Source organism: Crinia signifera, chromosome 3, assembly GCF_055691185.1.
Source record: "Crinia signifera chromosome 3, ASM5569118v1, whole genome shotgun sequence".
Classification (NCBI taxonomy): domain Eukaryota; kingdom Metazoa; phylum Chordata; class Amphibia; order Anura; family Myobatrachidae; genus Crinia; species Crinia signifera.
The window spans coordinates 296,401,877-296,427,766 of NC_139219.1; the positions used below are offsets into that span (position 1 = coordinate 296,401,877).

General features: G+C 44.3%; 2 protein-coding genes and 6 non-coding genes across 9 annotated transcripts in view; all 8 read left to right on the forward strand.

Annotated features, from left to right (window-relative positions):
* Window positions 1–205: 205 nt before the first annotated feature.
* RPS7 (ribosomal protein S7) lies at window positions 206–7,361 on the forward strand. Of its 2 annotated transcripts, XM_083178501.1 has the most exons (7): window positions 206–282; window positions 1,241–1,321; window positions 1,872–1,943; window positions 2,799–2,942; window positions 5,085–5,149; window positions 6,324–6,477; window positions 7,251–7,361. In XM_083178501.1, exons 2-7 carry the CDS (start codon window positions 1,247–1,249, stop codon window positions 7,326–7,328), a joined length of 588 nt encoding a protein of 195 aa, XP_083034627.1. In that variant the 5' UTR covers window positions 206–282; window positions 1,241–1,246; the 3' UTR covers window positions 7,329–7,361. The 2 variants fall into 2 exon arrangements, with proteins under 2 accessions (XP_083034627.1, XP_083034626.1); XM_083178500.1 differs by lacking the exon at window positions 206–282 and having other exon boundaries at window positions 6,324–6,474.
* Window positions 794–1,015, forward strand: LOC146065972 (small nucleolar RNA SNORA73 family). The gene has a single exon (XR_014472775.1). It is a non-coding gene; the product is annotated as a small nucleolar RNA SNORA73 family (small nucleolar RNA).
* On the forward strand, window positions 1,533–1,754 carry LOC146065974 (small nucleolar RNA SNORA73 family). The gene has a single exon (XR_014472777.1). It is a non-coding gene; the product is annotated as a small nucleolar RNA SNORA73 family (small nucleolar RNA).
* Window positions 2,243–2,464, forward strand: LOC146065973 (small nucleolar RNA SNORA73 family). Its single transcript, XR_014472776.1, has one exon. It is a non-coding gene; the product is annotated as a small nucleolar RNA SNORA73 family (small nucleolar RNA).
* Window positions 3,904–4,125, forward strand: LOC146065970 (small nucleolar RNA SNORA73 family). The gene has a single exon (XR_014472773.1). It is a non-coding gene; the product is annotated as a small nucleolar RNA SNORA73 family (small nucleolar RNA).
* LOC146065971 (small nucleolar RNA SNORA73 family) lies at window positions 5,258–5,479 on the forward strand. The gene has a single exon (XR_014472774.1). It is a non-coding gene; the product is annotated as a small nucleolar RNA SNORA73 family (small nucleolar RNA).
* On the forward strand, window positions 6,933–7,153 carry LOC146065975 (small nucleolar RNA SNORA73 family). Its single transcript, XR_014472778.1, has one exon. It is a non-coding gene; the product is annotated as a small nucleolar RNA SNORA73 family (small nucleolar RNA).
* Window positions 7,362–23,515: 16,154 nt separating the features above from the next.
* The window catches only part of COLEC11 (collectin subfamily member 11), a 45,607-nt gene continuing 43,232 nt past the window's right edge, over window positions 23,516–25,890 (forward strand). Inside the window, exon 1 of the mRNA XM_083178512.1 lies at window positions 23,516–23,683. The gene's annotated coding sequence lies outside the window, so the exon portion shown is untranslated. The remainder of the gene's footprint in view (window positions 23,684–25,890) is intronic.

Sequence of the window (25,890 nt, forward strand, 5' to 3'; positions counted from 1 at the left end):
ATATCATAAATCTGAAGTCCTCTTTAAACGAGACTTCAGCTCAAGGAATTAAGCAACCTTATTCCGTTTGCGTCACACTCATTGATTCCTTCCTATAATGAGCAGCACTTCCGCCCCCACTTGGTCTCGAGCTTCCGCCAGATCCTCATCCATGACACAGTAGAGGCGGGGACACTCTCAAATACCTTCTGCAGATTTCCCAGCGTCCTTTGCGCCTCGCTGAGATCTGGGCCGCTCTCGCGGGATCTCGTCCTCTTCCTAGGCCGTCACTGAGAGAGGACGGTGAGTGCGGCGGATCCTCCGGAGCTAATGTGTCTCTTATCCACGGTTCCCTGCCGCCCGCGGCGCGCAATACCGGCACTAGCCTGCGGCAGATGGTCTTCCCATACCGGGGCTAGAATGGTTTCCCCGCTGAGGCACCTGTCTAGAGGGGATGGCGCCGGATTGCGGTTAAGATGCATCTAGCGGCCGGGCAGTGATGGTGGCCGTGTGGGGTCACAATGCGTGCAGATGCGGGCGGCGAGAGACCACGTGGTGGGGCGCAAGCTGCTCTCAGTACAGTATGTATGTGTGTATTTGTCTGTGTAGGGGCAGCGAAACCCTGTTGCATGTACTCTAGTCACCCCAAGTAACCATGCAGTATGTATGTATGTATGTATGTATGTGTGTGTGTGTGTGTGTGTGTGTGTGTGTGTGTGTGTGTATGTGTATATAATTTTAGATTGATTTCTGGCCCATTGTGAACAACTTGTTTTACTGCAATCACTTGGCAAACCTCCATTGTGAGTTATACCCAACGTGGATACCCTGTGAGGTCACACTCACAGGCTCTGTCCGTGTGGCGCATGGGAGCGTTGCCTCTTCTGGCGCAGTGACGTACAGTCCCCTTCCACGACGTTGGAGAGCATGCATGTCCCCGGCCTTATGGCTGGTGTGGACGGTGTCCTGTATATTCCTAAACCTTCCCAGAGCTCTCAGGCTGTGACTGGGGAGACAAACCATGCAGGGTACATGCCCGTCCTCAGGTTAGGTAAGGTTAGTTTGGGCTTATTCTGGGAACAATAAGGTGGTATTGGTAATGGGGGTTGGTTTTGTGTATGGTCTGGGCCCAGTGTAGGAAAGGCAAAGAATGGTTACTGGTAGCACTTCCTGTGTAACAGACCGAGGGAAATGGGACCATAGAGGGAAAATGTTGAATAATCTTTATCGTTCAATTGTTTCCTCCTTCTCTTGCCACCAGAAGGCCATGTTCAGTTCAAGCGCCAAAATCGTGAAGCCGAATGGCGAAAAGCCGGACGAGTTCGAGTCTGGCATTTCTCAGGTGAGCGATTGCTTATTACAATGTACTTTTCACATTCACAGCCTGCAATTCACTTGTCTGTTCTAATTAAACTGCTCAGCACTGACCACACTGCATTTGTGGCACTTCAGTGCTTATATTTAATGTGTTACAATGGATTGTGCAACGGAAAGACTTTCTGACCCTTTTAATGTTTTTAAATTCTTTGTATGTGTGTAGACTAGCTTGTGACCCAACGTGGATACCCTGTGGTGTCACACTCACAGGCTCTGTCCGTGTGGCGTATGGGAGCGTTGCCTCTTTTGGCGCAGTGACGTACAGTCCCCTTCCACGACGTTGGAGAGCATGCACGTCCCCGGCCGCATGGCTGGTGTGGACGGCGTCCTGTATATTCCTAAACCTTCCCAGAGCTCACGGGCTATAACTGGGGAGACAAACCATGCAGGGTACATCTTATTGTGATTGTGCACAATTTTCATTTGGTCATCATTTTTATGAAGTGGATAATCCATAATGTGCTTTATTTTTTATTTAGTTTTATCAAATGGTTAAAATGTTTCTTTCCTTATAGGCTCTGCTCGAGCTGGAGATGAACTCGGATCTTAAAGCTCAATTAAGGGAACTAAATATTACAGCAGCAAAGGTACAGTATGAATACATCTAGTCCTGCCTGGTGGGGTATACGTCTTGGCATTTAGAATTAATGTTTTTTTTTTAAATGTAAAAATACTGTAAACTGATTGCATTAGGAAATAGCTTTTCATTGGTCAAGCTGGGTGCAAGCTAGAGAATTTATCGCTAGCTTATAGCGTTCCCATACCGATCAGAATGATATAGTTGCCATATAGTTTACTGTGGACATGCAATATGATCGATATTGTCCCGGCTGCCGGGGTCAAGTTGGAGGATAGTGATGCCATGCTGCAAAATGCAGCCCAGCAACCAACGTGGATACCCTGTGGGGTCACACTCGCAGGCTCTGTCCGTGTGGCGCATGGGAGCGTAGCGCTTTTTGGTGCAGTGACGTATAATCCCCTTCCACGCCGTTGGAGAGCATGCACGTCCCCGGCCACATGGCTGGTGTGGGCGGCGTCCTGTATATTCCTAAACCTTCCCAAAGCTCTCGGGCTGTGACTGGGGAGATAAACCATGCAGGATACATGCTCATTAAAGGTTTGGTTTATACTTCTGGTAGTACAGTTGTGGTCTAGAAGTACTTGTATCACATCTTGGAATCATTGTTTTGGGTTTCTGTAGTGCAGCTTTGAGATTGCTGTAGACATATCTGCATCCCTTTACCTGATTACTGTAACACCGATATAATTCTCACTGCCATTGTATCTCCCGTCCTTCTGGGGGATTGCTAGTTATGGCTGTGGTGGGTTTTATAGACTGGTGGTGATCATTACAGATAACTGAGTAGGTAGTATAAGCGGTAACAGTATGATGGTTTGGGGAAGGCTCTGGTGTAGCTTAATTTGCTGTCTATTCCTCACAGGAAATTGAAGTCGGGGGTGGTAGGAAAGCAATAATCATCTTCGTTCCAGTTCCTCAGCTGAAGTCCTTCCAGAAGATCCAAGTGAGACTGGTGCGTGAGCTTGAGAAGAAGTTCAGCGGTAAACACGTTGTCTTCATTGCTCAGGTAAGTGGGAGGAGTGTGGAAAAACTATATGGTCGAAGTTGTATGTAAGGACTAGTTAGGGTTATGTTACTATGGGTTTAATGCATATCTTTCCCAATTACCTCTTTTGGTTCACGTTTAATAATGGCTCTAACAGTTTTGCCCTAAGATAATTTGTCCACATTTTTCTTAGTTCTGTGTAGATGTGCTGTTTATTGGCCTACACCCCTTTAGTGTTCCCTCCAGCGTCCCAGGTGGGCAGGGTGCTGGAGGAAAAGGGCCACTTTGAACTGGGCGCGTCTGTCCGCCAATGTCACAAATGTGGATGGGCCCCTCCGCCGAAGTCTCTTGCGGAGGTGTTCAGAAGCCCGCAGCAGGGACAGACAGGCTAGATTCTTTTAGTAGGGTGCTGCAAAATGGGCAGGGCTCGGCACCCCGCTAAAACAACTTAGCGTGAACACTAGAGTAACTTTTTGATAACCCTGTCTTGAGGTTCATTCTGCAGAAGATAATCTGGTTTGATTCATTGGTACCACTCATTCATTAGTGACAGATTTAAAGACTCATTGCAAATAGGTTGAAGCTGTCAGCTCAGGGGTGATGTGCTTTGGATGCTCTAAAGCTGGCTATATACTGTTTAGGTTTTTATGTGCAACATACCAACCAACTTGCTGGCTGAAATGAAAAACTTGTTATGAACAGCAGCAAATGGGAAGACAAAATCAGTTTTGTGTTTTTTTCCAAACGACCATTTTTGGAATTTGGGTTCAAAATGGCTGACTGTCACTGCCGTACAGTTCTAATATTCCGTTCCAAACGGCTAATTGTTTGGACATAAATCTTAAGGTATATGACCAGCTTTAGTTATGTTTTCCTATTGATATAACAGTCAAGACTATTCATAAGTATACTTGATGAATATTTAACTGGTGTTTCCCAGGCAAGGCTGCTGCTTGAATTTGGAACCCTTCACTTATTTTAACCAACGTGGATACCCTGTGGGGTCACACTCGCAGGCTCTGTCCGTGTGGCGCATGGGAGCGTAGCGTCTTCTGGCGCAGTGACGTACAGTCCCCTTCCACGACGTTGGAGAGCATGCATGTCCCCGGCTCTGTGGCTGGTGTGGACGGCGTCCTGTATATTCCTAAACCTTCCCAGAGCTCTTGGGCTATAACTGGGGAGACAAACCATGCAGGATACAAACATGTACAATACATTTCTCTGCATATTGCTTTCATTTCTACAACTTGATTTTGTTCCTGGCTTCTGTGTTCTCTGTAGCATGTGAGCAATTGGCAACAGTGTAATTTTGTGATTTAAACTACTTACTGCTCAAGTCCCCAGTTAAAAAAAAAAAAAAAAAAAAAAAAATTAATGTGGTTTATTTCTACATAAAATGTTATACAGATACTTTTATCCTTTAAGTGTAAAGTCATACTGCGTGGTCTCTGTTTAGGATATGTCTTATGCAGCTGTCCTGCCTCTAGTGCTTTGTATTGAGCATTGTGTGTGAAAGGACACCATAGCGTGTAATTATCAATTGGGTCAATTTCTCTGTATACATAGAAGTAAAGCTGGCCATGCATTTGTATGATTTGGCTACTTTTTCACCTGATTCCGACCAATTGTGCTAACAGGTCTGTTGAAAAGTGGTCAAATCTGATATATTTGACATCTGATCCAATCCTTGGTTCCGTGCACATTCGAGTCGGAGATTGTACCTGCTTTCAGGTCTGACTTAACACATGGCCAGCATCCTGGCAAGGGGGAATGGGATCGCATGGAAAAGCACTGCATGCGGTCCTGCTTCATGGGTGGATCAAGGGAATTCTTATGCCACTTCTCCCTCCGAGAAGTCACAAAGTATGGGGGCCTTTAGCGTGGGTTTTCTGCACACGAAACCATCGGTTCTAGTCAGTTTCTTATATAGCTCTGCGATTTACATTGCGCTTTACAATCGGAAACAGTGATGAAACAAACTGACAGGTAGGAGGGCCTTGCTTACAATCTATACATGGCATGTTAAGTGGAATTGGTGAAATAATAGTTGAGGGAACAGAAGGTCATTATTGGGTAAGTGTCGTCAAAGACTTACCATTAAGTTGTTAGTGGTGAATATTGATTTGGGTGTGATAATTATGCGAGTCTCCTTTTTTCCTCTAGAGAAGGATTCTGCCCAAACCAACAAGAAAAAGCCGCATTAAAAATAAGCAGAAGCGACCCAGAAGGTAAAGGTCAATATTACATTCTTTGAATTTATGCAGCCTACTGTAGTAAACGTAACTACCATTCCTGACTTAAGTGATGCTTTTAAGACAAAGGGTTGGCATTTGTACCCAACGTGGATACCCTGTGGGGTCACTCTCACAGGCTCTGTCCGTGTGGCGCATGGGAGCGTTGCCTCTTCTGGCGCAGTGACGTACAGTCCCCTTCCACGACGTTGGAGAGCATGCATGTCCCCGGCCCTGTGGCTGGTGTGGACGGCTTCCTGTATATTCCTAAACCTTCCCAGAGCTCTCAGGCTGTGACTGGGGAGACAAACCATGCAGGATACATGCTATTTCTTGGAAGTATTGATGATGAGCCAATGATGGCAGGTTAATCTGAAGCGGTAAATGATGTAAGAACCATTCATAGTTTCCCATAGAGTGGCTACTGCATATGCAAACGCAACTCCCGCGGTAGGGTCTTCATTTTACACTGCATAGTTTAATCCAGGTTGGGTCAGAAGAAAACAATCATGAAATATGCACTAAATGCAAAATATTCTGTGCTGTATATGTAACCTATGTACAAGATCTAGAGGGAATGTAATTACCGGATAAAATTTACTGCATCAAAAAGGTGGTAGCCTCTAACATCCCGCCTATTCAGTTAGCGCATCTTGTCGCCCAGTAAATGACTCGGGTAGATTTATTAAGCTTGGTGAAGTGATAAAGTGTCTGTATTTTAGCACCAGCCAATCAGCTCCTACCTGTCATTTTTCAAACCAAGCCTGTAACTTCAGTTAGGAGCTGACTGGCCGATGACAAAAAAACAGACACTTTATCACTTCACCCAGCTTAATAAATCTGCCCCTGAGTTAACCCACAGAATCTGTGATGTCACCAGACCTTATGAGTTAACATCACGGCAGTTAATGAGGCTTTATTTGCGAGCCCACTCAGAAATCCCTCTTAACTGCAGGCTAATTGAATAGCCCCTCTGCTTCAATTAGCCTGCTGTAAATTACCGTGATTTATTGAATTCCCACCTCAAATCTTATCTGCTCTGCACTCAATTCTCCTCTGTTTATCCCCTACCCTGGAACATATGCTCTGTTAATTGACATGCTTAAGTAGCCATTCTTTGATCTGCACATGTTGCTATACTTGTGGTGCTAACGGGATGTTTTCGTTCTAGCCGTACCCTTACTGCAGTACATGATGCAATCCTTGAAGACCTAGTATTCCCAAGTGAAATTGTGGGCAAAAGAATCCGTGTGAAGTTGGATGGCAGTCGGCTTATCAAAGTCCATTTGGACAAGGCACAACAGAACAATGTTGAACACAAGGTAGTAAGTTGAGAATCCATTTACTTCCTGTATTACACAACAGATTGAGCAATTTTCCTAAATGCTTTTATTAGATGGCCTAGAGCTGGGGTAGCCAACCCTAGCCCTCGAGAGCTACCAACAGTGCATGTTTTGCAGGTCTCCTCACAAGTGAGCTAATTAGCTCCATCTGTGTATCTTTTAAAATGTGTCAGTGATTAATGAGTGCAGCAGCTAGGTTGTCTGGAAAATGTGAATTGTTGGTAGCTCTCGAGGGCTAGGGTTGGCTACCACTGGCCTAGAGCATATGAGAACCAGTAATAAGTGTTAATAGGCAATGCAGTTTTCTGTTTCAGACCATTTGCTGCATTGTAATTGGCCATTACTAGCCACTTTATGCAAAGTGACTTCTTAGATGCAATGGAAAATTACCCATTACTTCAATGCAGCATTGTTTAGCTGAAAATTACAAATGTAACCCAACGTGGATACCCTGTGAGGTCACACTCACAGGCTCTGTCCGTGTGGCTCATGGGAGCGTTGCCTCTTCTGGCGCAGTGACGTACAGTCCCCTTCCACGATGTTGGAGAGCATGCACGTCCCCGGCCCTGTGGCTGGTGTGGACGGAATCCTGTATATTCCTAAACCTTCTCAGAGCTCTCTGCAGTGACTTAGGAGACAAACCATGCAGGACACAAATGTTTCACCGTGTTCTAGGGTTGACTTTCACTTTGTGTTTAGATCTTAGATGTTGAAAGGGTTATTTATTTTAATTTTTTTTTCTCCCTTACATCTAGGTTGAAACATTTTCGGGTGTCTACAAGAAACTCACAGGCAAAGATGTGGTTTTTGAATTCCCTGAGTTCCAGCTTTAAATTGCAAAATGAACGAATAAAAAGTACTTGTTATTTTTTTTGTCTGTTTTCTTGTGGATGTAACGGATATGGGTACAACATACTTGATCTTGTGTAATCTTTGGTGACCTGTAGACAGTGTGGGGGTTCAGAGGAGAATACCAGCATAACCTCACTTGCTTTTCCAAGTCAAACTGTCTTTGGACCCTAGCTGCACGGTTTTTAAGTCTCGATCATGGGTGTAGTTCATACCTCCATTGGTGCTCTTTAATTGTTCCCGTCCGTGATAAATAAGCCTGTGCCCCAGAAATGTAGAAAACATGCACTACCAGGGCTTCTTGAGGACTATATGTACTTGATGGCTCCATGGCGACAAGATGAAGTGTCTTATGATGCTGCCCCTAGTGAAAAATCATTTAAACTTTACACCAATTTTTCCTTCAAAGTTGTCAAATAATTGTGTAGAAAATATTTGGCTGTGGCTTCATTTTCATTTACAGCGTTGTAGATGAAGGCTTTATTCTCCAGTACTGGCTGGTGTTTTAGAGGAGGGATCTATTAGCATTGTGGAATTATTTAGAAACTTTGTATGAAGCCTTCACGCTTATTTAAAAAAAAAAAAAAAATTCCCCCCTCACCATGAATTGCTAAATTACTTAATATGGGTTACCCACAGGCTGTATGTGTGGCACATGGGAGCGTAGCGGGGTATATGTGCTCTTCACTTTTTAAACCAGTGAAGCGATTTTTGCTTTTTATATATATAAGGTGTTTTTTTTTATTTAATGGTATGCACCATTCAAAACCCATGCAGTTCCTCTTTCGTGTCTGGTGTTACAATTTGCTGTAGCTCTGTTCTGTATCCCAGTGCTGAGACTCAGACCAGCCTGTTCAAGAAGCTTCTAGGCAAAAGCCCCTTCAAGCACTCTTTCCCTGCGGGCGATAGTACCGCACATTGCCATCACTGCGGGACATACACACCGAACGATCAGTCCTCCATTTCTATGGGACCTAGGCAGGTCGCTTAGAAATGGGGCTGAAATCCCTCTGGTTTATACCCTTTTAAGGTGCCCATGCACAGTACAATTGCTGGGTGCGATGAGATGCACACATTGCACAGCTCAAAAAGTGTGTGCTGTTTATACTTTTTGTACTAGAGCTCATTTCATTGCGTTGCAAAACGTATTCGATGGGATCGAGGCCAAATTCTATACAATGATTGTACCATGTATGGGCACCTTTACATACCTCTGTCAATATTTTAAACAATGCAGCTTGTAATATAAAATTTTAAGTACTTCAGACAGATCATAGCATTGACAAAGTTGCGAATGTGAATTGAAAGTGTTAAAACCCTCATCACATCTACAGGTCTACATAATATTCTCAATAAAAAATGAGGAACGCTGTAAAAACCCAGGAAACATGCACATTCTTGTACCCTTAGATTAAAACAGTTATTCCTGGAACACCATGTATTGATATATAGTTCCGGGTATTTGGTTTTTTTGTTATTAATAATTTCTGCTCAGTATTCACTGCTGAAAGAGAAGGGGCCACAGTCCTCACAGAACTCTCAAAACTAAAGCTGCCCATACACGCTGCGTTCCCGGCGGTGCGATGTGTGCTTTGAGGTGCGCACTCCCGCAGCACCTCATCGCACAGTACAAAAAGTATGTTCTGCACATACTTTTTGTACTTGCTTTTCATCGCATGCGATGGATGCTATTTAACCCCTTCCCGACATATGACGTACATTTACGTCATATGTCGGTTGCGGGGGAATCAAGCCAACTGGCTTGAAAGAGAGCAGGTAATGGCTGTATATTACAGCCAGGTCCCTGCTCTCACGGCCACGAGCGGCGAGTTCGCCGATCGTGGCCGTTTAACCCTTTAAGCACCGCGGGCAAAGCGACCGCAGTGCTTAAATAGCTGATCGTAGGGGGGGCACCCCCCTCCGGCGCCGATCGGGGCCCCCCGCAGCGAGATCGGAGGGTGCCGATTGGTTGCCATGGTAGCCAGGGGTCTAATGTAGACCCCTGTGCTGGCCGTGTCTGCATACCTATCATATCCTGCCTGAGGCAGGATGGTAATAGGAAGTGCATAAAATCACTACGTTCAGCCATAGAGCTCTATGGCTGAACCTAGTACAGGCGATCGCGCCCCCTAGTGGTCAAGTACACTAGGGGGCCTTGTAAAAGTAAAAAAAAATAAATAAATAAAGTTTAAAAATAAAAAAATAAATAAAAAAATATTAAAAGTTCAAATCACCCCCCTTTCCCCATTTCCCAAATAAAAAAAAATAAAAAAAATAAACATATTTGGTATCGCCGCGTTCCTAAAAGTCCGATCTATTAAAATATAACATTAGTTATCCCGCACGGTTAAAGGCGTAAACGGAAAATAATTCCAAACGCCAAAACTACGTTTTTTGGTCGCATCGCGTACCCAAAAAAAAATAACAAAAAGAGATCAGAAAGTCGCCCATATCCCATAATGGTATTAATTAAAAAGTACACTTCAGCCCGCAAAAAATGAGCCCTCACCCAGGTCCGTAGGTGGAAAAATAAAAAAGTTATAAGCCGCAGAACATGGCGACGCAAATTCGAAAATCCGTAACATTTTCTATTTTTTTTTTTAGTGGTAAAATGTAACGAAAGCTATATAAGTTTGGTATCACCGGAATCGTAACGACCCATAGAATAAAGATAACCCATCATTTTAAACGAACTATGAACTCCAAAAAAAGCGTAACCAGCGCAAAATTGTGGAATGGCGTTTTTTTTTTTTACCCCACATTGAATTATTTCCTGATTCCCCAGAATATTATACGGTATAGTAAATGGTACCATTACAAAGTACTTGTCCCGCAAAAAAAAAGCCCTCATGTGTCTATATAGCCGGAAAATTAAAAAAGTTACGCTTATTTGAACGCAAGGAGGAAAAAATAAAAAATAAAATCCATAAAAGGCAATGTCGGGAAGGGGTTAAGCCCACAACGCACGCCGGGATCGCAGCAGGTATGGGCAGCTATAAAGTGGTAAATCAATGGGGGCAGATGGGATACATCAAAGGATACTAAAAGAGCTTAAAGTGGAGCTGGTAAAACTAATAACAGAATTATTCAACCAGTCACTAGCTACTGGAGTGAGTCCATAGGACTGGAAAACCGTGAATGTAGTCCCACTGCACAAAAGTGGAATAAAGGAAGAGGTATGCAACTATGGGCCAGTGAGCCTTACATCAGTAGTAGGGAAATTGATGGAAACAAACAGTTGTAGAATATCTCAAAACCAGCAATTTACAGGATCCGAAATGTCATGGTTTTACTGGGGGAAAATCATGTCTAACAAATCTTATTGACTTTTTTGACTGGGTGACTAAAGTAATAGATCAAGGTGGGGCTGTAGATGTAGCTTATCTAGACTTTAGTAAGGCTTTTGACACTGTCCCACATCGCAGACTGTTAAATAAACATGAAAGCTTGGGATTGGATTTTAAGGTGGTTGCAGCACAGAAAACAGAGTTGTAGTAAACGGAGTACAGTCAAAGGAGGGAAAGGTTACAAGTGGGGTACCCCAAGGATCTGTACTTGGACCAGTGCTTTTTAATATCTTTATTGGTGATATTGCAAATGGAATTAAGGGTAAAATGTGCCTTTTTGCAGGTGACACAAAGGTATGCAACAGGGTAGACACACCAGGAGGGGTAAAACAAATGATTGATGATCCAGATAGATTAGATGAATGGTCAAGAACATGGCAACTACAGTTTAATGCCAAAAATGCTAAATCATGCACTTGTGTCTTAAAAATCCAAAGACTAAATATAGTATAAATGGCACTATAATGTAAACTACTGAGGAAGAGAGGGATTAATGGTAACAAAGCAATAAAGAAGGCAAGTCAGATTCCTGGTATCATAGGGAGAGGTATCAGCAGTAGAAATAAAGAAGTGCTAATGCCACTATATAGGTCATTGGTACGACCTCATCTAGAGTACTGTGTTCAGTTCTGGAGGCCATATCTCTGGAAGGATATAAATACATTAGAGACTGTACAAAGAAGGGCAACTAAAATGGTGCATGGCCTACATCACAAAACGATCTTATGTATACTTTAGAGCAGAGGGGGGACATGATAGAAACTTTCAAATTTATCAAGGGCTTTAACAAGGTACAGGAGGGAGACCTTCTAGCACAGGAAGAGGAGCAGCAGAACAAGAGGACATGCACTGAAACTAGACGGAGGAGATTTAGGGGAAATTTGAGGGAGAATTACTTCACAGAAAGAGAAGTAGGTAAGTGGAATAGCCTCCCATCAGAGGTGGTAGAGGCAAATACAGTAGAACAATTTAAACATGCTTGGGATAGGCATATTGATATCCTTACAGAGAAATAAGGATCAAATATGGTTTGAGGTAACAGGTTTAAAAAAGGGGCAGACTAGATGGGCCAAGTGGTTCTTATCTGCCGTCACATTCTATGTTTCTAAGTTGCATGGTTAGAGAAAAGTTGTGTAGGATAGCCAACTCCAGTCCTCGAGCTACCAACAGTTAATGTTTTCCAGATCTCACATAGGGGTAGATTTATGAAGCAGTGATAAGGGAGAAGTGATAAAGTGCCTGGTACTTTATCACTGGCCAATCAGCTCCTGACTGTTAAGTTACAGGCTGGGTTTAAATAGGGAATCAAAGAAGCAGCGCTGGAGTTACAATGAACAGATTGACCAATTTAAAGTGAAAAAATGTACTTTATAATTACAGATTATAATAAACATTTACATACATTTACACACAATAACATGACACAATAAAAATATAAATATAAAAAGGTCTCACTCTTTGAATGAATGAATGAGAATCTGTAAGGGCCACTGCCCAATTCGATATCAGTCCAATTGGAAATTGCACTTAACCATTGGTATCTCTGCTGAATGGGAATACGGAAATCAAAAAGGATTGTGTGGAGGACAATTCACCGGTCCTCTCTATTATCACGGATAGCTGTTAATGCCGCTGGAGGAGTCGATGGGGAAATGTCCGTTTTGTGTCCCTCTGTTGGTTTTAGAGAAGATTTTGTGGCTCAATACCCAATTTGGGCACCTCCTGTGTGTAGTGAAAAGTCACTGTTGATGTTATATACACTGGAGGAGGATGGGCATAGGTTCTCCAATCTGGACTTTGTTTGAGGAGGGGGGGGGGGGGGCAGGAACCTCTAACAGGTGGCTGGGATGGTGTTTGCTCACCTGGAGGTAGATGCTGCAGGTTACCCCGGTCACTGATGGCTCACCTGGAGTTCAGTGTCCTGTAGAGGGTTTTGGAGGGAGATTCAAGATGGAGGTTCCCAATAATAGGCAGAGGATGGACTGGGTGGTGATGAAAGTCCAATCTGGCAAGAGTGAGCGGCTGCCTCTGACCCGTTTCGCCACTAGCTTGTGGCTTTTTGTACTAACGCCGGAGCAGAGGTGAGGAAGGGCTTCCAAATTCCTGTGGTGGGTTTTGATGGGGCAGGACAAACCTGCCCTGATAGGTTTGTCCTGCCCCAGCAAAACGCACCACTCAAGGGGATAAATCTAGTGACTATATTTCCAGTATTATGCTGACTTCCACAAATTGAAGGCTTTTATAATCCGTATTTTCAACTCCAATTTGAAATTGCAGGGTGACTTCTGGGTGTCAGTCTGGTAATTCGGGGAAATCTGTTTTAGGTAAGACTGCGGGGAGGGTTTCATAAAGGATCAACTCGTATACAGGAAATGGCTGAATTGAAGTCTGCCGGTATACTGTAGAGGTGTCAGTTTCTGGACTTGATATCAACGAAGTATTGTTAATGGCTAGGACTCGGCAGAGCAGGTATTCAGGAATGCTGAGGTTGGTTATCAGCAAGTGTGAGAGCTGCAGGTTTCATTATAACGGAGTTGAAATCAGCAAAGTAATTAAGGCTGTGAGAAAACTGCAGTGCAGGACTTTGGGAACACATATTTGGTATCCTTGAAGCAATGAAGACTGCAGGGACACTAACTACAGTGCATAGTCCTTCTGGATAGCTGCTGGAAGCTGGAAAGCAATCTAGATACAGGCAGCCCATCAGGCATGGAAGCCAGGGAGTGCTGGAGATGGAATCTGCACTAATGACTTGTACGCAAACTCTGGAATGAGCAGGATCAGACCACAAAGCACTGGCCATTTGGGCAGTGTTGGCTCATGGGATTTATACCCCTAGAGGTGTCAGCTGATTGGTGACTTCTATCACATGACAGCAGTAGGTGTTGATATTGGTTCTCTGGAGATAGCTGACATCAGATCGGTGCCCATGTCCAAAATTGGAAGATGTCAGCGTGGATATCGTGGTGGTGGTGTTTGGCAATGGCTGAAGCCAACAGCATGGAGTGCACAATGGGATGGCCGGCTGCGCCAGACTTTGGCAGATAATAGGATGTGCTCATGAGCATGGTGCAAGTGAGCGCATGGTTGGGGTGCACTGAACTAAGCCGTGTTGTGCAGTGCTGTACATTGTATCCATTAGAAAACCCTTCAAAAGGTCCAGCTTTTCCTGTATATTATTTATTGTGTAGTAATTATTTTAATAACTGAATATTTTTTTTTATATTGTATAGAATTATCTATTGAATCCACTAGGGCAGTGGTTCTAAAACTTGCTCATGAGGACCCCAAATAGTTATAATTTTTTTTCTCTGTCGTCCATCCTGGTGACACAGCTAATTATGGGATGTAGGAGGGTCCGCAGGAACAAGGCACCTATGCTGACTTCTTTGAGAGGCAGGCTCCTCCCTTCTGCATCCCAGCATTCCTCAGTTCGTTTTAGGTGAACACCGTAGTGGGTGGTGTGCTGACTGGCTGCAGCCGTTTTTTGTTAGTCTTGAACCGGCTCCCTGCTTAGGGGGGGGATCTTGGGGGACCCCCCCCCCCCCCGCTATGGCGCCGCCATTTTCCGGGGCTTATAGGCAGAAATCCAGAAATGGAGTTGATGCCTATTACAGGAGTCCAGTGTAACTAGATGCTTCCAAGTGGTCCAGGTCTGAGGGGAGACACTGGAGGTGAGAGACTTGGTCTCTTCCTAATCTGTTCTGGCGCCTTTTCTTTACACACTGTGAAGCTGAAGGAGGATCTACACTGCAGAACTGAGTACTAGTTTCTCTTGGGTAGCGCTTTCCCTGGTGATCGCTGAGGATCCATTGCAGCAGCACAGACAGATAAGTACACTGTTACATTATTCTGTGCAGACGCCTGATATTGTGCACTATGTGTAATCATGACAGAAAGGTATAGTGCTGCTGCTCTTGGGGAGGGAGTGCCTGCCATGTTAATTAACTGCGGGTTTTGTGGTGTTAAATTAACAGTTGAGCAGATGGATCAGGGGGATTTGTGCCCTTCATGTGAGTCTGTGCCCAGTGGGGCTCAAGCCCAGATGTCTGAGCAGCCTGAAGCTGCGTGGGAGGCTGCTTTGGGGAGATCAATGAATGCCTTGGTACAGGCTTTGAATAGGCATAGATGATCTTGTAAAGTCTCCTAGGCCTTTTTCCTCCTCTCAACCTTCTGTGTGCTCTATTACTCCATCTCAGGGGGACCATGCTTTACGGCAGGTTATGCGGGACACTGCTCAGAGTGTCCTGCATTAACTCATAAAATGAATGTTTTCATGGAGTAGCTTGCCAAGGCTCCTGAGGTTACTTCCCCCAGGCACCCTTTATCTACACCCCCATGCTGAATTTAGATTCTGATGAAGAAGGTGTGTGTGCTGAGCATACCTTTTGGGACCAGAGGGAAGAATATGAGTCTTCTGTCCCTGGTATTGAGGACTTGATCCTGGCAGTTCAGCAGACTTTGAATCTCTCAGATGAGGATAAAGTGCCAGCTCATAGTGTATTTAAGAAACTGCGCAGGGATGCAGTTACTTTCCCCTCGGATGAGGGCATGATAGCTTTACTTGGAGAGGCATGGAAGACGCCTGATAAGAGGCTTCTCATGCCCAAAAGATTTGCAAACCTGTATCCCATGCCGGAGGAGCATGTAAAATTATGGGAAAAGACCCCTATGGTGGATGCGCCTGTTGCAAGGTTGTCTAAATCCACTGCTTTACCTGTACAAGGGGGTGCTGCTTTTAAGGACCACGTGGACAAGAAGATTGAAGGCTGTCTTAAGGCTGTGCTTCAAGGGGCGGGTTTTACCTTACGCCCTATTATTGCATCTGCTTGGGTATCCAAGGCCATGATGAAGTGGGCTGATGCCTTGTGTAATCCAGCCTGACACCAAAGCTTTTGCTTTGGCTAAAAAGCTAAAGTGTGCTGTGGAGTACGTTTGTGAAGCTGGGGAAGAAGGTGCCAAGATGGCGTCAAGTGTCAGCCACCTCCGTGACAGCTAGGAGAGCTCTCTGGCTTAAAGCTTGGGAAGCTGACAGTGAATCCAAGAAGTCTCTAGAGGCTTTGGCTTTTAAGGGAGAACTTCTTTTTGGAGCGGAACTACTGTAGATTCCATTATTAAACAAGTCATGGGGGAAAGAGCACTTTCCTTCCTACCACATCTAATCACTCAGTGTCTAGGTTTGGGGCTTTTAGGCCAACCTTTCGCTACTCCTTTCGAGGGGGTGCATCCAATAGAGGACAAACAGGTAGAGGAAAGTTTCCCTCTAGCAAGGGAAGGGCACCCAGATCCCGTTTTGGGGCCTTTGCAAAGAATCAACCTTCCAAAAGTGAGGATAAGTCCTCAGCATGACGGGGCTGATACTCCCTGTTCTGGGATCAGAGTGGGGGCTAGCCATGGACTTTCTCCACAGTGGACCCTTGGGTACTTTCCTTCATTTCCCAGGGTTACAGGATCAATCTCCGGGATGCCCCTCCAAGGAGATTTCTTCCTACACCCCTATCAGGAGAAGCTCGATTGCGGAAAGCCCTTTTGGGAGCCACAACATCGTTGCTCGAAAAGGGAGTGGTGATCCCGGTACCTCAGGAGGAAAGAAAGAAGGGATTTTATTCCATTCTTTTCAAAGTCCCCAAACCAGAAGGTTCTTTCAGACCCATTCTAAATCTGAAGTCTTTAAACCTACACCTGTGGGTGGACCACTTCAGGATGGAATCTCTTTGGTCAGTGCTTTTAAGCATAGAGCCTGGAGAATTTCTAGCATCAGTGGACATCCAGGATGCTTATCTACATTTGCCTATATGCAGGGAAAATCAGTCTTTACTGCGTTTCGCAATAGGAGAAATGCATCTGCAGTTCCAGGCTCTGCCTTTCGGTCTGGCCACAGCACCGAGAGTTTTCACAAAAGTGATGGCTGTCATGGCAGCAGCTCTCAGGTTAAATGGAATTGTGATTATTCCATACTTGGATGACCTCCTGTTTAAGGGGGAGTCGGCAGAGAAGTTGCAGAAACATCTGACAATTGCAACGCAGTTTCTCCGAGACAACGGGTGGTTGTTAAATCTCCCGAAATCTCATTTAAAGCCCACTCAGAAACTTCAGTTTTTGGGTGTGATCTTGGATACACATCTACACCGTGTATTTCTCCCAGAGTCCAAAGCGGCGGACATTCGCCAGTTGGTGAATGGACATTTCTCTCTGAGGAAGCCGCTGAGGTTAACAACAGGCGGGGAAATGCGTTAGAGTTACCAAAACGGACATCCATCTCATATGCATTCCTGCATTCTGCAATAAATTTATGGTGTTTCACTCTGGATAAAGCTGCAGCATAGACAAACCGGTGTTGGTAGCTGGGAGGACATCTTTCTCTTCTGAGGCTGTAAAGGTACCTTTACTCTTTGTCTGGCCAGACATGATGAACTGAACTGACAACAAGCTATTGATAAAGCGTATTAACAATACCATCTGCTTAACCCTTTAATGCCTAACAAACTAACCAGGACTAAGCTACTCTCTGCTGCACCCCTAAGAACTGACTTTCAACTGCTTTGGCAATATACTAATCATAAGCTACTAACTGATTAACATCTTTTCCAATACAGGCTCTTTATCCAAATTGATAATTGATAATACCTCACCTATTGTTTTAATAATTATTTTATGAATTGTATATGATCATGATTATGTGTTAATTATGTAAAAGAGTGGCCACCTATTAGCTATTTGTATCTAATTTTGTGTAATTATGTCTATATTTTGTAATTGATTGTTTTTTTTATATATAAAATAATTATATCCCTACGGTGCGCAGTTTTGTGTCTCTTTTCTCTACATATTCTCAAATTGGGACGTTGAGCAGCCCAAACAAAACAGCGGCACCAGTAGGAATATTGTTTTATTTCCTATCAAACAAGTAATAATATACCTGATTAATATAGAGCTGGTCATTGGTTTTCTGTATTCTACTCAAACAAGGACCTTTTCTACACCCACCAGGACCTAGCTTGTCTCAATCTGGCGGCCTGGCTTTTGAAACCTCCTTATTGAGGAAGAAAGGTTTCTCAGATGCGGTTATCCAAACCATGCTTAGGGCTTGTAAGCCTGTGTCTGCAGCAAATTACCATCTACAGCTGTCTGCTTTTATCTATATTCTTTCAGAAAAGAGTGGCTCTGTTGCCAGAAGTACATACTTTTTTACAGGGAGTTATGAGACTTAAACCTCCATATAGGCAGCCGGTGGCACCTTGGGATCTGTCTTTGGTGTTGTCGGTTCTACAGAAGCCTCCATTCGAGCCTTTAAGGTCGGCTGATCTTAAATATCTTTTTTTGGAAACTTACAATTCTGTTAGCCATAGCCTCGGCTAGGCGGGTTTCAGAATTGGGAGCCTTGTCTTGCAAGTCTCCATTTCTGTTTTTTCAAGATGACAGGGCTGTTCTCAGAACAGTGCCGAAGTTCCAACCTAAGGTAGTATCTAATTTCCATTTAAACCAGGAGATTGTGCTCCCGGTGTTTTGTCTTCCAGAGGAGGTGAGAAATAGGGACAAGCTGAAGAAATTGGACGTGGATCGCGCTCTGCGCATTTATGTGGACAGAGTAAAGGATTTTCGCAAAATGGATTTGCTATTGGTACTATGGGATTTATTCTAGTTCATTCTTTCTGACAAAATCCTTCTTAGATGGACAAAACCATGTGCACTGCAGGGGGGGCAGATGTAACATGTGCAGAGAGAATTAGATTTGGGTGAGTTATTTTGTTTCTGTGCAGGGAAAATACTGACCGCATGATTTTACACTGCAATATAGATCTCACTTTGAAGAAAAACCCCACCCAAATCTAATTCTCTCTGCACAAGTTACATCTGCCCCACCCGCAGTGCACACGGTTTTGTCCATCTAAGAAGGATTTTGTCAGAAAGAATGAACTAGAATAACCCCCTATATGACGTACATAAGAAACGGTGGCCTGCTTTTAAGCAGACCATTGCCAGATGGTTAAGGTCGGTGATTGCCTTTGCATACACTAAGGTAGGCAGACCGATTCCCTCCAGGATTAATGCCCATATCACCAGGTCAGTTGTTTCCTCTTGGGCTGTGCGTCGTGGGGCTACAGCGGAGCAGTTATGCAGGGCTGCCACCTGGTCCTCTGTTCATACCTTTACCAAAATCTACAGGTTCGGACGACGCTTCATTTGGGCGAGTAGTGATGAGAACTGCAAGCCTGAGCATACCCTCCCAAAGGACCAGCTCTTGAACGTCCCATGGTTAGCTGTATCACCATGATGGACGACAGAGAAAAGGGGATTTTCGTAAGAACTTACTGTTTGAATCCCGTTCTCTGAGTCCATCCTGGTGACACAGCAATCCCTCCCTTACGCTCAGTAAGTTTATACAGTTCATGTGTTTTGTTCATGTTATTTGCTTATTTGTGATTGTGCATATTAATATGTTCAGGCGTTATACTGAGTAATGTATCTTAGTGTACTTTAGACGTTCAACTGAGGAATGCTGGGATGCAGAAGAGAGGAGCCTGCCTCTCAAAGAAGGTGCCTTGGTCCTGCGGACCGTAATACATCCCATGGTTAGCTGGGTCACCAGGATGGAGTCAGAGAAAGTAATTTGAACAGTAAGTTCTTACAAAAATCCCCTTTTTTATAGTGCTTTTCTCCCGCAGGACTCGCTCTACATACATCAAAATATGGTACATTCTACAAAGGCAAATTCATGTTTTCCAAGTCACCTAGCAGGTGCACAGTTGTAGTCATTACTCACTGACATATTTAAAAGATCCACAGGTGGTGCTACTTATTTGCCTTGTGATTCTGTAACAATACCTGTAAAATGTGAACTACCTGAAAGTTTTACAACATAGCCGATAATGAGGGTTATCAAACTGGAAAATTAGGTGTAAAGTGGATAATGAAGTCTGTTTTTATAAAAGCAAATGTTGCATATTAGGTACAATGTAAATCAGTGTGTGCCTACGCACCCTTGGGTGTCTAATTATGGCAAAGCAATAGGAAAAACCAGAGTTGGTGCCTGCCAGTCTTGAAATATATGGGCAAACAAAAGCTTATCTGGTTCCTCACTACATAATTGATCCTAAGAATGACATATAAACACAAAATCCTTCTTAGATGGACAAAACTATGTGCACTGCAGGTGGGGCAGATGTTACCTGTGCAGATATAATTAGATTTGGGTGGGGTTTTACGTCAAAGTGAGATCTATATTGCAGTGTAAAAATAAAGCAGCCAGTATTTACCCTGCACAGAAACAAAATCACCCAAATCTAATTCTCTAATCTAATTCTCTCTGCACATTTTACATCTGCCCAACCTGCAGTGCACATGGTTTTGTCCATCTAAGAAGGATTTTGTCAGAAAGTGAACTAGAATAAGGGCCAATGTGACACATTGGGGCAGTTATCTATCACTGCTCTGCCACTCTCACATCTATCAACGGAAATGTAAGCATCCATCATGTCTATAGATAAGCAAATTGCTTTAGTATTAGGACAAGCAGACATCTTTCAACGGTTAGGGTCAGTGCTCCATTTGCTGCTCTAGGATAGTGATGGAACACAGAGGGCGGCTGGGCGGTGGAACATTGCATACATAATGCAGAACTATGGTAAATTGCCAAATAAAATATAACCACACTGACCATGTTGTTAGTATAACACTAGAGAAATTCAGAAACTGGTATTTAAACAAATAAAATATAAATAATATATAACATTTTAATGTATGTCCTATCACTCATCAAGATAAACTCTACAACCGCCTCCTAGTGTTGCATTAGCAAAAAAATGAACCATCAGTTTTTTTCCATCTCTGCCAGTCTAGGGCTTCCACTAATGTGCTAACGAATCAGGCTGGAAGTGGTCGTCACTGATGTCAGAAACCCAGCCAAAAATACACTTGGGCACACCTGTGTTTTCACACACCCAGAAAATGCAATTTTCCCATCCCTAAAAGCATTAATCAGACTGTAATACAGAAAAGCTGGGCGTGCACTACTGCAATTTTTTGCAGCAGTGTATACCCAGCCGTTCACCCGCGAGCATGCAGTCCTTACCTTGTGATGGATCCATCACATGCAGACCTGAGGGGACGTCACACTGACCCGATGTGAGTCGGTTTCTCGGCCCGTTCCGTCAGTGCACTGTCTGGAACCTGACAGAGGAAAGGGCAGTGTGGCCCACTGGTGATTTCCTCTGTGGGCCAGTCAAACTCTGGTCCCACCTTTCTATACCCAGTATCCATATTTAAACATGCCCACACACTGGTTTTCTTTCTGCATACTGTATTTTAGCATGGGCATGTACATTCACTCCATGCTGAGTGCAAAAGATCCATGTGATACCTGTGTCTATAGGTGGGTGCTTTGTGTGCCCAGGCACCTCCCTCACACTTGCCTGCAGCAATGATCACACCTATTCCCCCGAATTCATCTGCAGTGCTGGTCAGGACTGTATTACTTGCCTGCCGTCACCCACCCAGGATGTACATGGTGGGTGCTGCGGCTACAGTGCCACTGCACATTTGGATTCTGCTTCCACATTACTATGAGCTGTGACACTACGCCACTCGCATTCCTGCCCATTCTTACAGTGTGCCTGGCCTGATGCCAAATATGCTGAGGTGGAGGAGCAGCAGGAGACTGTGTTCCTCTTAGGAGGAGAAGGGTAATCCCTGGGCAATGAACATGTAAACCCCGGTGGCAACAAGCATAGGTACTTGTTTCCTAGCACGGCGCCCACTAAGCTATTTGCTTAGTGGGCTATTCTGTGTAGTGAAATCGCATCGCATGGGCCATTTTATGGCCATGCGATGTGCGATGCGATTTTTCCTATGTAATTTATTCACTGCTCTCTCTGCCCTAGGCCATCGCATCGCATCTGCTGCAAAATTGCATGTGATCACATGCGATTTTTAATCACATGCGATCGCATGGGATTTTATAGGGTGTGTGATGCCATGACATTAGGTATACAATAGTATGATTGTATGTCCCAAAAATAGGTTTAACACACCCCCCCCCCCACTATCCACGCCACCCCGAAGCGTGGCGAGCGGCAGTGGCGGAACGTGTCCTCCGACTTTTCCATTATCCCACTATCCACGTCGGCGTGGAGTTGATTTTAGAAAGTGTGACGAGCGCAGCGAGCCACCGAGCCTGAAGCGTGGCGAGGGGACGCGGAATACATGTAAAGTAATCCGTGGGGCTCGCTGCGCTCACCACACTATATAAGATCAACTCCATGCTGACGTTGATAGTGGGGTAATGAAAAAAATCGGAGGACGCATTCCACGCTTCGGGGTGAGGTGGATAGTGGGGGGGGGGGTTGCGTTAAACCTATTTTTTGGGACATACAATCATATTATTGAATACCTAATGTCATGGAATCGCACACCCTATAAAATGCATTGGGGGTGGAGACCCCGGCTTCTTTATATTTGTATTTTTATTCATTTTTTTTATCTGATACATTGTATCTACAAATCTGTGGTTCCAACTATGAAGGGAGCATAAAGAAACCTTTTGTGGCACATAGGGCCTCGTATAGAGGTGAGTTATCGTCCCAACGGGATATTTTGATTGGTGTATGTTGGGAGACCGGTCAGAGGGAATACCAGTACACCCCTAGAGGAAAAGAAACCCTTACATGAATATAGGGCCCATTAATAAGGTCAGTAAATACAAGAAGGGGACACGTGGTATCTTGACGTGGGAAAGAGCTAGGAAAACGGTGTAACTGTTAAAGAAACCATTCATGTGAATATAGGGCCTAGACAAAAGGTCAGCTTGTTCTTTGTGAGTGCTTTGCAGACTACGTTGGAGGATATATCTATCTTTCCCCAATCAAACAAAAAAATCTCTACTGTTTGAGGGACAGCACCAGATGAAATTCTCCAACTTTTTTAAAGAACTGCACCACCATAGTTACACGGTATTACTAGAGCCCCTTTTACATTGCAAATGCCGGGTCAAACTCGGAATTTGGGCACAGGTCCATCCTGGCAGCAGCCCAGCATGTGTGATGCATGGTCCCCCACAGCCACCCAGCAATGAGCTAAATCGCTGACATCATCAGGGGTCAAACTCGGAATTTGGGCACCGGTCCATCCTGGAAGCATCCCAGCATGTGTGATGCAAGGTCCCCCACAGCCACCCAGCAATGAGCTAAATCGCTGACATCATCAGGGGCGGGACGGCACGTCATCGGGGTGGGGGAGGAGACAGTACTTTGAGCTGGTGCTGCCTCCACCCTATAGTGTGCACGGGACCTGAGTTGCTCAGCCCGGGTTACCCGTTTACGCTTCACATAAACCCAGGTCCAACCTGAGATTAATTCTTCTTTAAACCCAGGTCAGAATGCTGGGTTGCTGGACCCCGGATATTTTCAGAAGGCCCATTCACACCTCACGTGAACCCGGATCGACCTGGCAACAGCCGGGTTGGATACAGGCTATTTTGGTTGAATCTCTCCTTGAACACACAAGCCAGAGTTATTTATTAGCATTTATTTAAATATTCCATGCTCACTCAGCTTGGAGCATTTTACAATGATTTTTGTGTGTTAAATGAGTAGGATTTAATGAGGCCTGATAAGAAACAGACTTGGATATATATCTTGTGCTTCATCATTCATTACAGTAAGCCCTGATTTTTCTCTCTGACCTATCGACAACTGGTGCTGCCGCTTACAGAATAAATAGTAAAAAAATAAAAATAAACCCCAGAGTTAGAGTAGGTTACATCATGGGGCATCTTCCAGTTTCCCACACTCCTATCCTAATTATCCAGAAGAGCAGCTGAGCAATTTCAAACAGGAAACTGTGCACAGATAACACCGTGACTCCTTGTGTATGAGAGCTGAAGGTATCTTTTTCAATTAAGATCTGTCAGGCTTTTGTAAACAGCAGCATTTGAGGTTCATATGTGGTGCAAGCCAGAGGACAGTTCCAGCGCCAGTCCTTACAGCACATACAAGGTAAGAAAGTAGCTGCTGTAAACTTTTACAGAACTTCTTATTGTCTTTCTCTGTGTTCTGCCGGTGAGAAATGATGAATTAGTCTTTTGGGGTGTATTCAATGCCGGTGGTGAGCTGTGACAGCGAGCAGGGCTGCCTGCTCACTGTCACAGCTCGCAGGGTCAGTATTCAACTGACCCCCCCTGCATTTGCCGATTACCCCCAGCGGGCTCCCTGCATTAGCCGCGAACCACGCTGTTTGGGGGAATCCCATAGCTGCCTACCCTCCTGCATTCTGCAGGAGACTCCCTGAAATAGCAGCAATCTCCCTCATTTCACCTTGCCCACATTACACTGTTATATTTTTTGGGGAAAAAGGAATGAGAGATAGATATAGTTACATTGAATCATCAGCACCATTTTCCAGCACATTAGCAAGTACAGTATCTCTTACTAACTACTTTGGGGCTCATCTACATTTGGATATAAGTAATTTTAAAAGATTCCCCTCAGATGTAGCAGTACACACCCACGCTTCTAGGTGCCACGTTCACAATATCTTTTTCACAATCTCTCCATATATGGAACTAGACACACCGCTTGGGTGGAGCATGACACGCCCCCTCAATGAGGCGCTGTGTAAAATTCTGTTACAAACTATAATCTCCCTGAAACTAGTTTTCAAAAGTAGGCAAGTATGGGGAATCCTCGCCGTCCTGTGATAGTGAGGATTCCCCCGGATTGTTGAATACGGTGAGCGGCCAGCGAGGGGGCAAGATGACGAGGCTCGCTTGATCCCTGCCGTTTAACCCCCTCGCTGGCCACTGGCCCCTGCATTGAATACAGCCCTATTGTGTTGCAAGGACAATTACTAGAGGAAGTTGTTTTGCAGACATGTTTATTGCACTGAGAAAGAGCAGCAATGACCAAAGCTGGTGGGCTGCAGCACAGTTCAAAATTCAAATAAGGGAGGCAGAGCAACTGCCACCAACTACCATTCAAAACTGACTTATTGGCAGTGGATGTGGCTCCCCTATTTGAATTTTGGACTGTGCTACAGCTCCACCTCTGGAGCCTCTGCTGATCAAAGCCACTGAATATTACCATGGACGGTGCTGCAAACGGTGCTATATAAGAAAGATTGGTAATGTTGAATAATTTTGGAAAAACAAAGTTTAAGAAAAAATAATATATTTCCCTAGGATTTGGTATTTTGGGGATCGGTTTATATAGCATAAACAATATTATTATTATTATTATTATTAATGGATCCTTGATACAAATGGGCAGTACGGATGGTGTAATGGTTAGCATTACTGCCTCACAGCGCTGAGGTCATGGGTTTGATTCCCACCATGGCCCTAACTGTGCGGAGTTTGTATATTCTCCCCGTACTTGCATGGGTTTCCTCCGGGTACTCCGGTTTCCTCCCACAATCCAAAAATATACTGGTAGTCTAATTGCCTCCCAACAAATTAACCCTAGAATGTCTGTGTGCGTGTACATGTGGTAGGGAATATAGATTGTAAGCTCCACTGGGGCAGGGACTGATGTGAATGTTCAACTATTCTCTGTAAAGCGCTGTGGTATATGTGTGCGCTATATAGCAAACTGTTAATTAATAAATAAATAAATATCCCACTGTTTAGATGAATCCAAAAAGCTATTTGTGTTAAAAGTGACAATCTGTGTCCTGTAGGGTTCCGGGATAATGAGTTAGCAATGTCTAGGTTGACCAGTATTGGTCCACAGTGACTAGATATCTAAGAATGGTCGACATACCCTAGATCGACACAAGCTTAAGGTCGACTGGTACATGATCGACATTGGAAAGGTCTACACAAGTTTTTCATGCTTTTTGGTGTCTATGTTGACATATGTCGACGTGGACACCAAATAAGTCTACCACGTCCCCTTGCCCTGCTCAACTATATTGTTGATGTATTGTATTGCAGCTGAGAACAATAGGCCTTGGTGAGCAATGACTCTCCAGAGAAGGCTATCTGAAGGCTTCATCTGTAGGGTAGTCACTGTCCACCAAAAGTGGTCAACATAGACACTGTGGACCTAGGGACCCGATCCAGTCTAGTAGACTAGCAGGTCCACAAGTGACAGCAGCCCCACTGAGATTACTCGTTACATTTCTGGTAATTGCATATTTTCTAATATTATTAGAACACATGTTGATATGATGTTTTGGGTTCGGGGTGAGCGCTAAGTGTATTTGT

Excerpts from the sequence above, each read along its gene's own strand:
- RPS7 (XM_083178501.1), top strand. The coding sequence starts at position 1,247 with ATGTTCAGTTCAAGCGCCAAAATCGTGAAGCCGAATGGCGAAAAGCCG. Across the intron at positions 1,322-1,871 it reads TCGAGTCTGGCATTTCTCAG|GCTCTGCTCGAGCTGGAGAT; the intron begins GTGAGCGATTGC and ends CTTTCCTTATAG. Across the intron at positions 2,943-5,084 it reads ACGTTGTCTTCATTGCTCAG|AGAAGGATTCTGCCCAAACC; the intron begins GTAAGTGGGAGG and ends TTTTTCCTCTAG.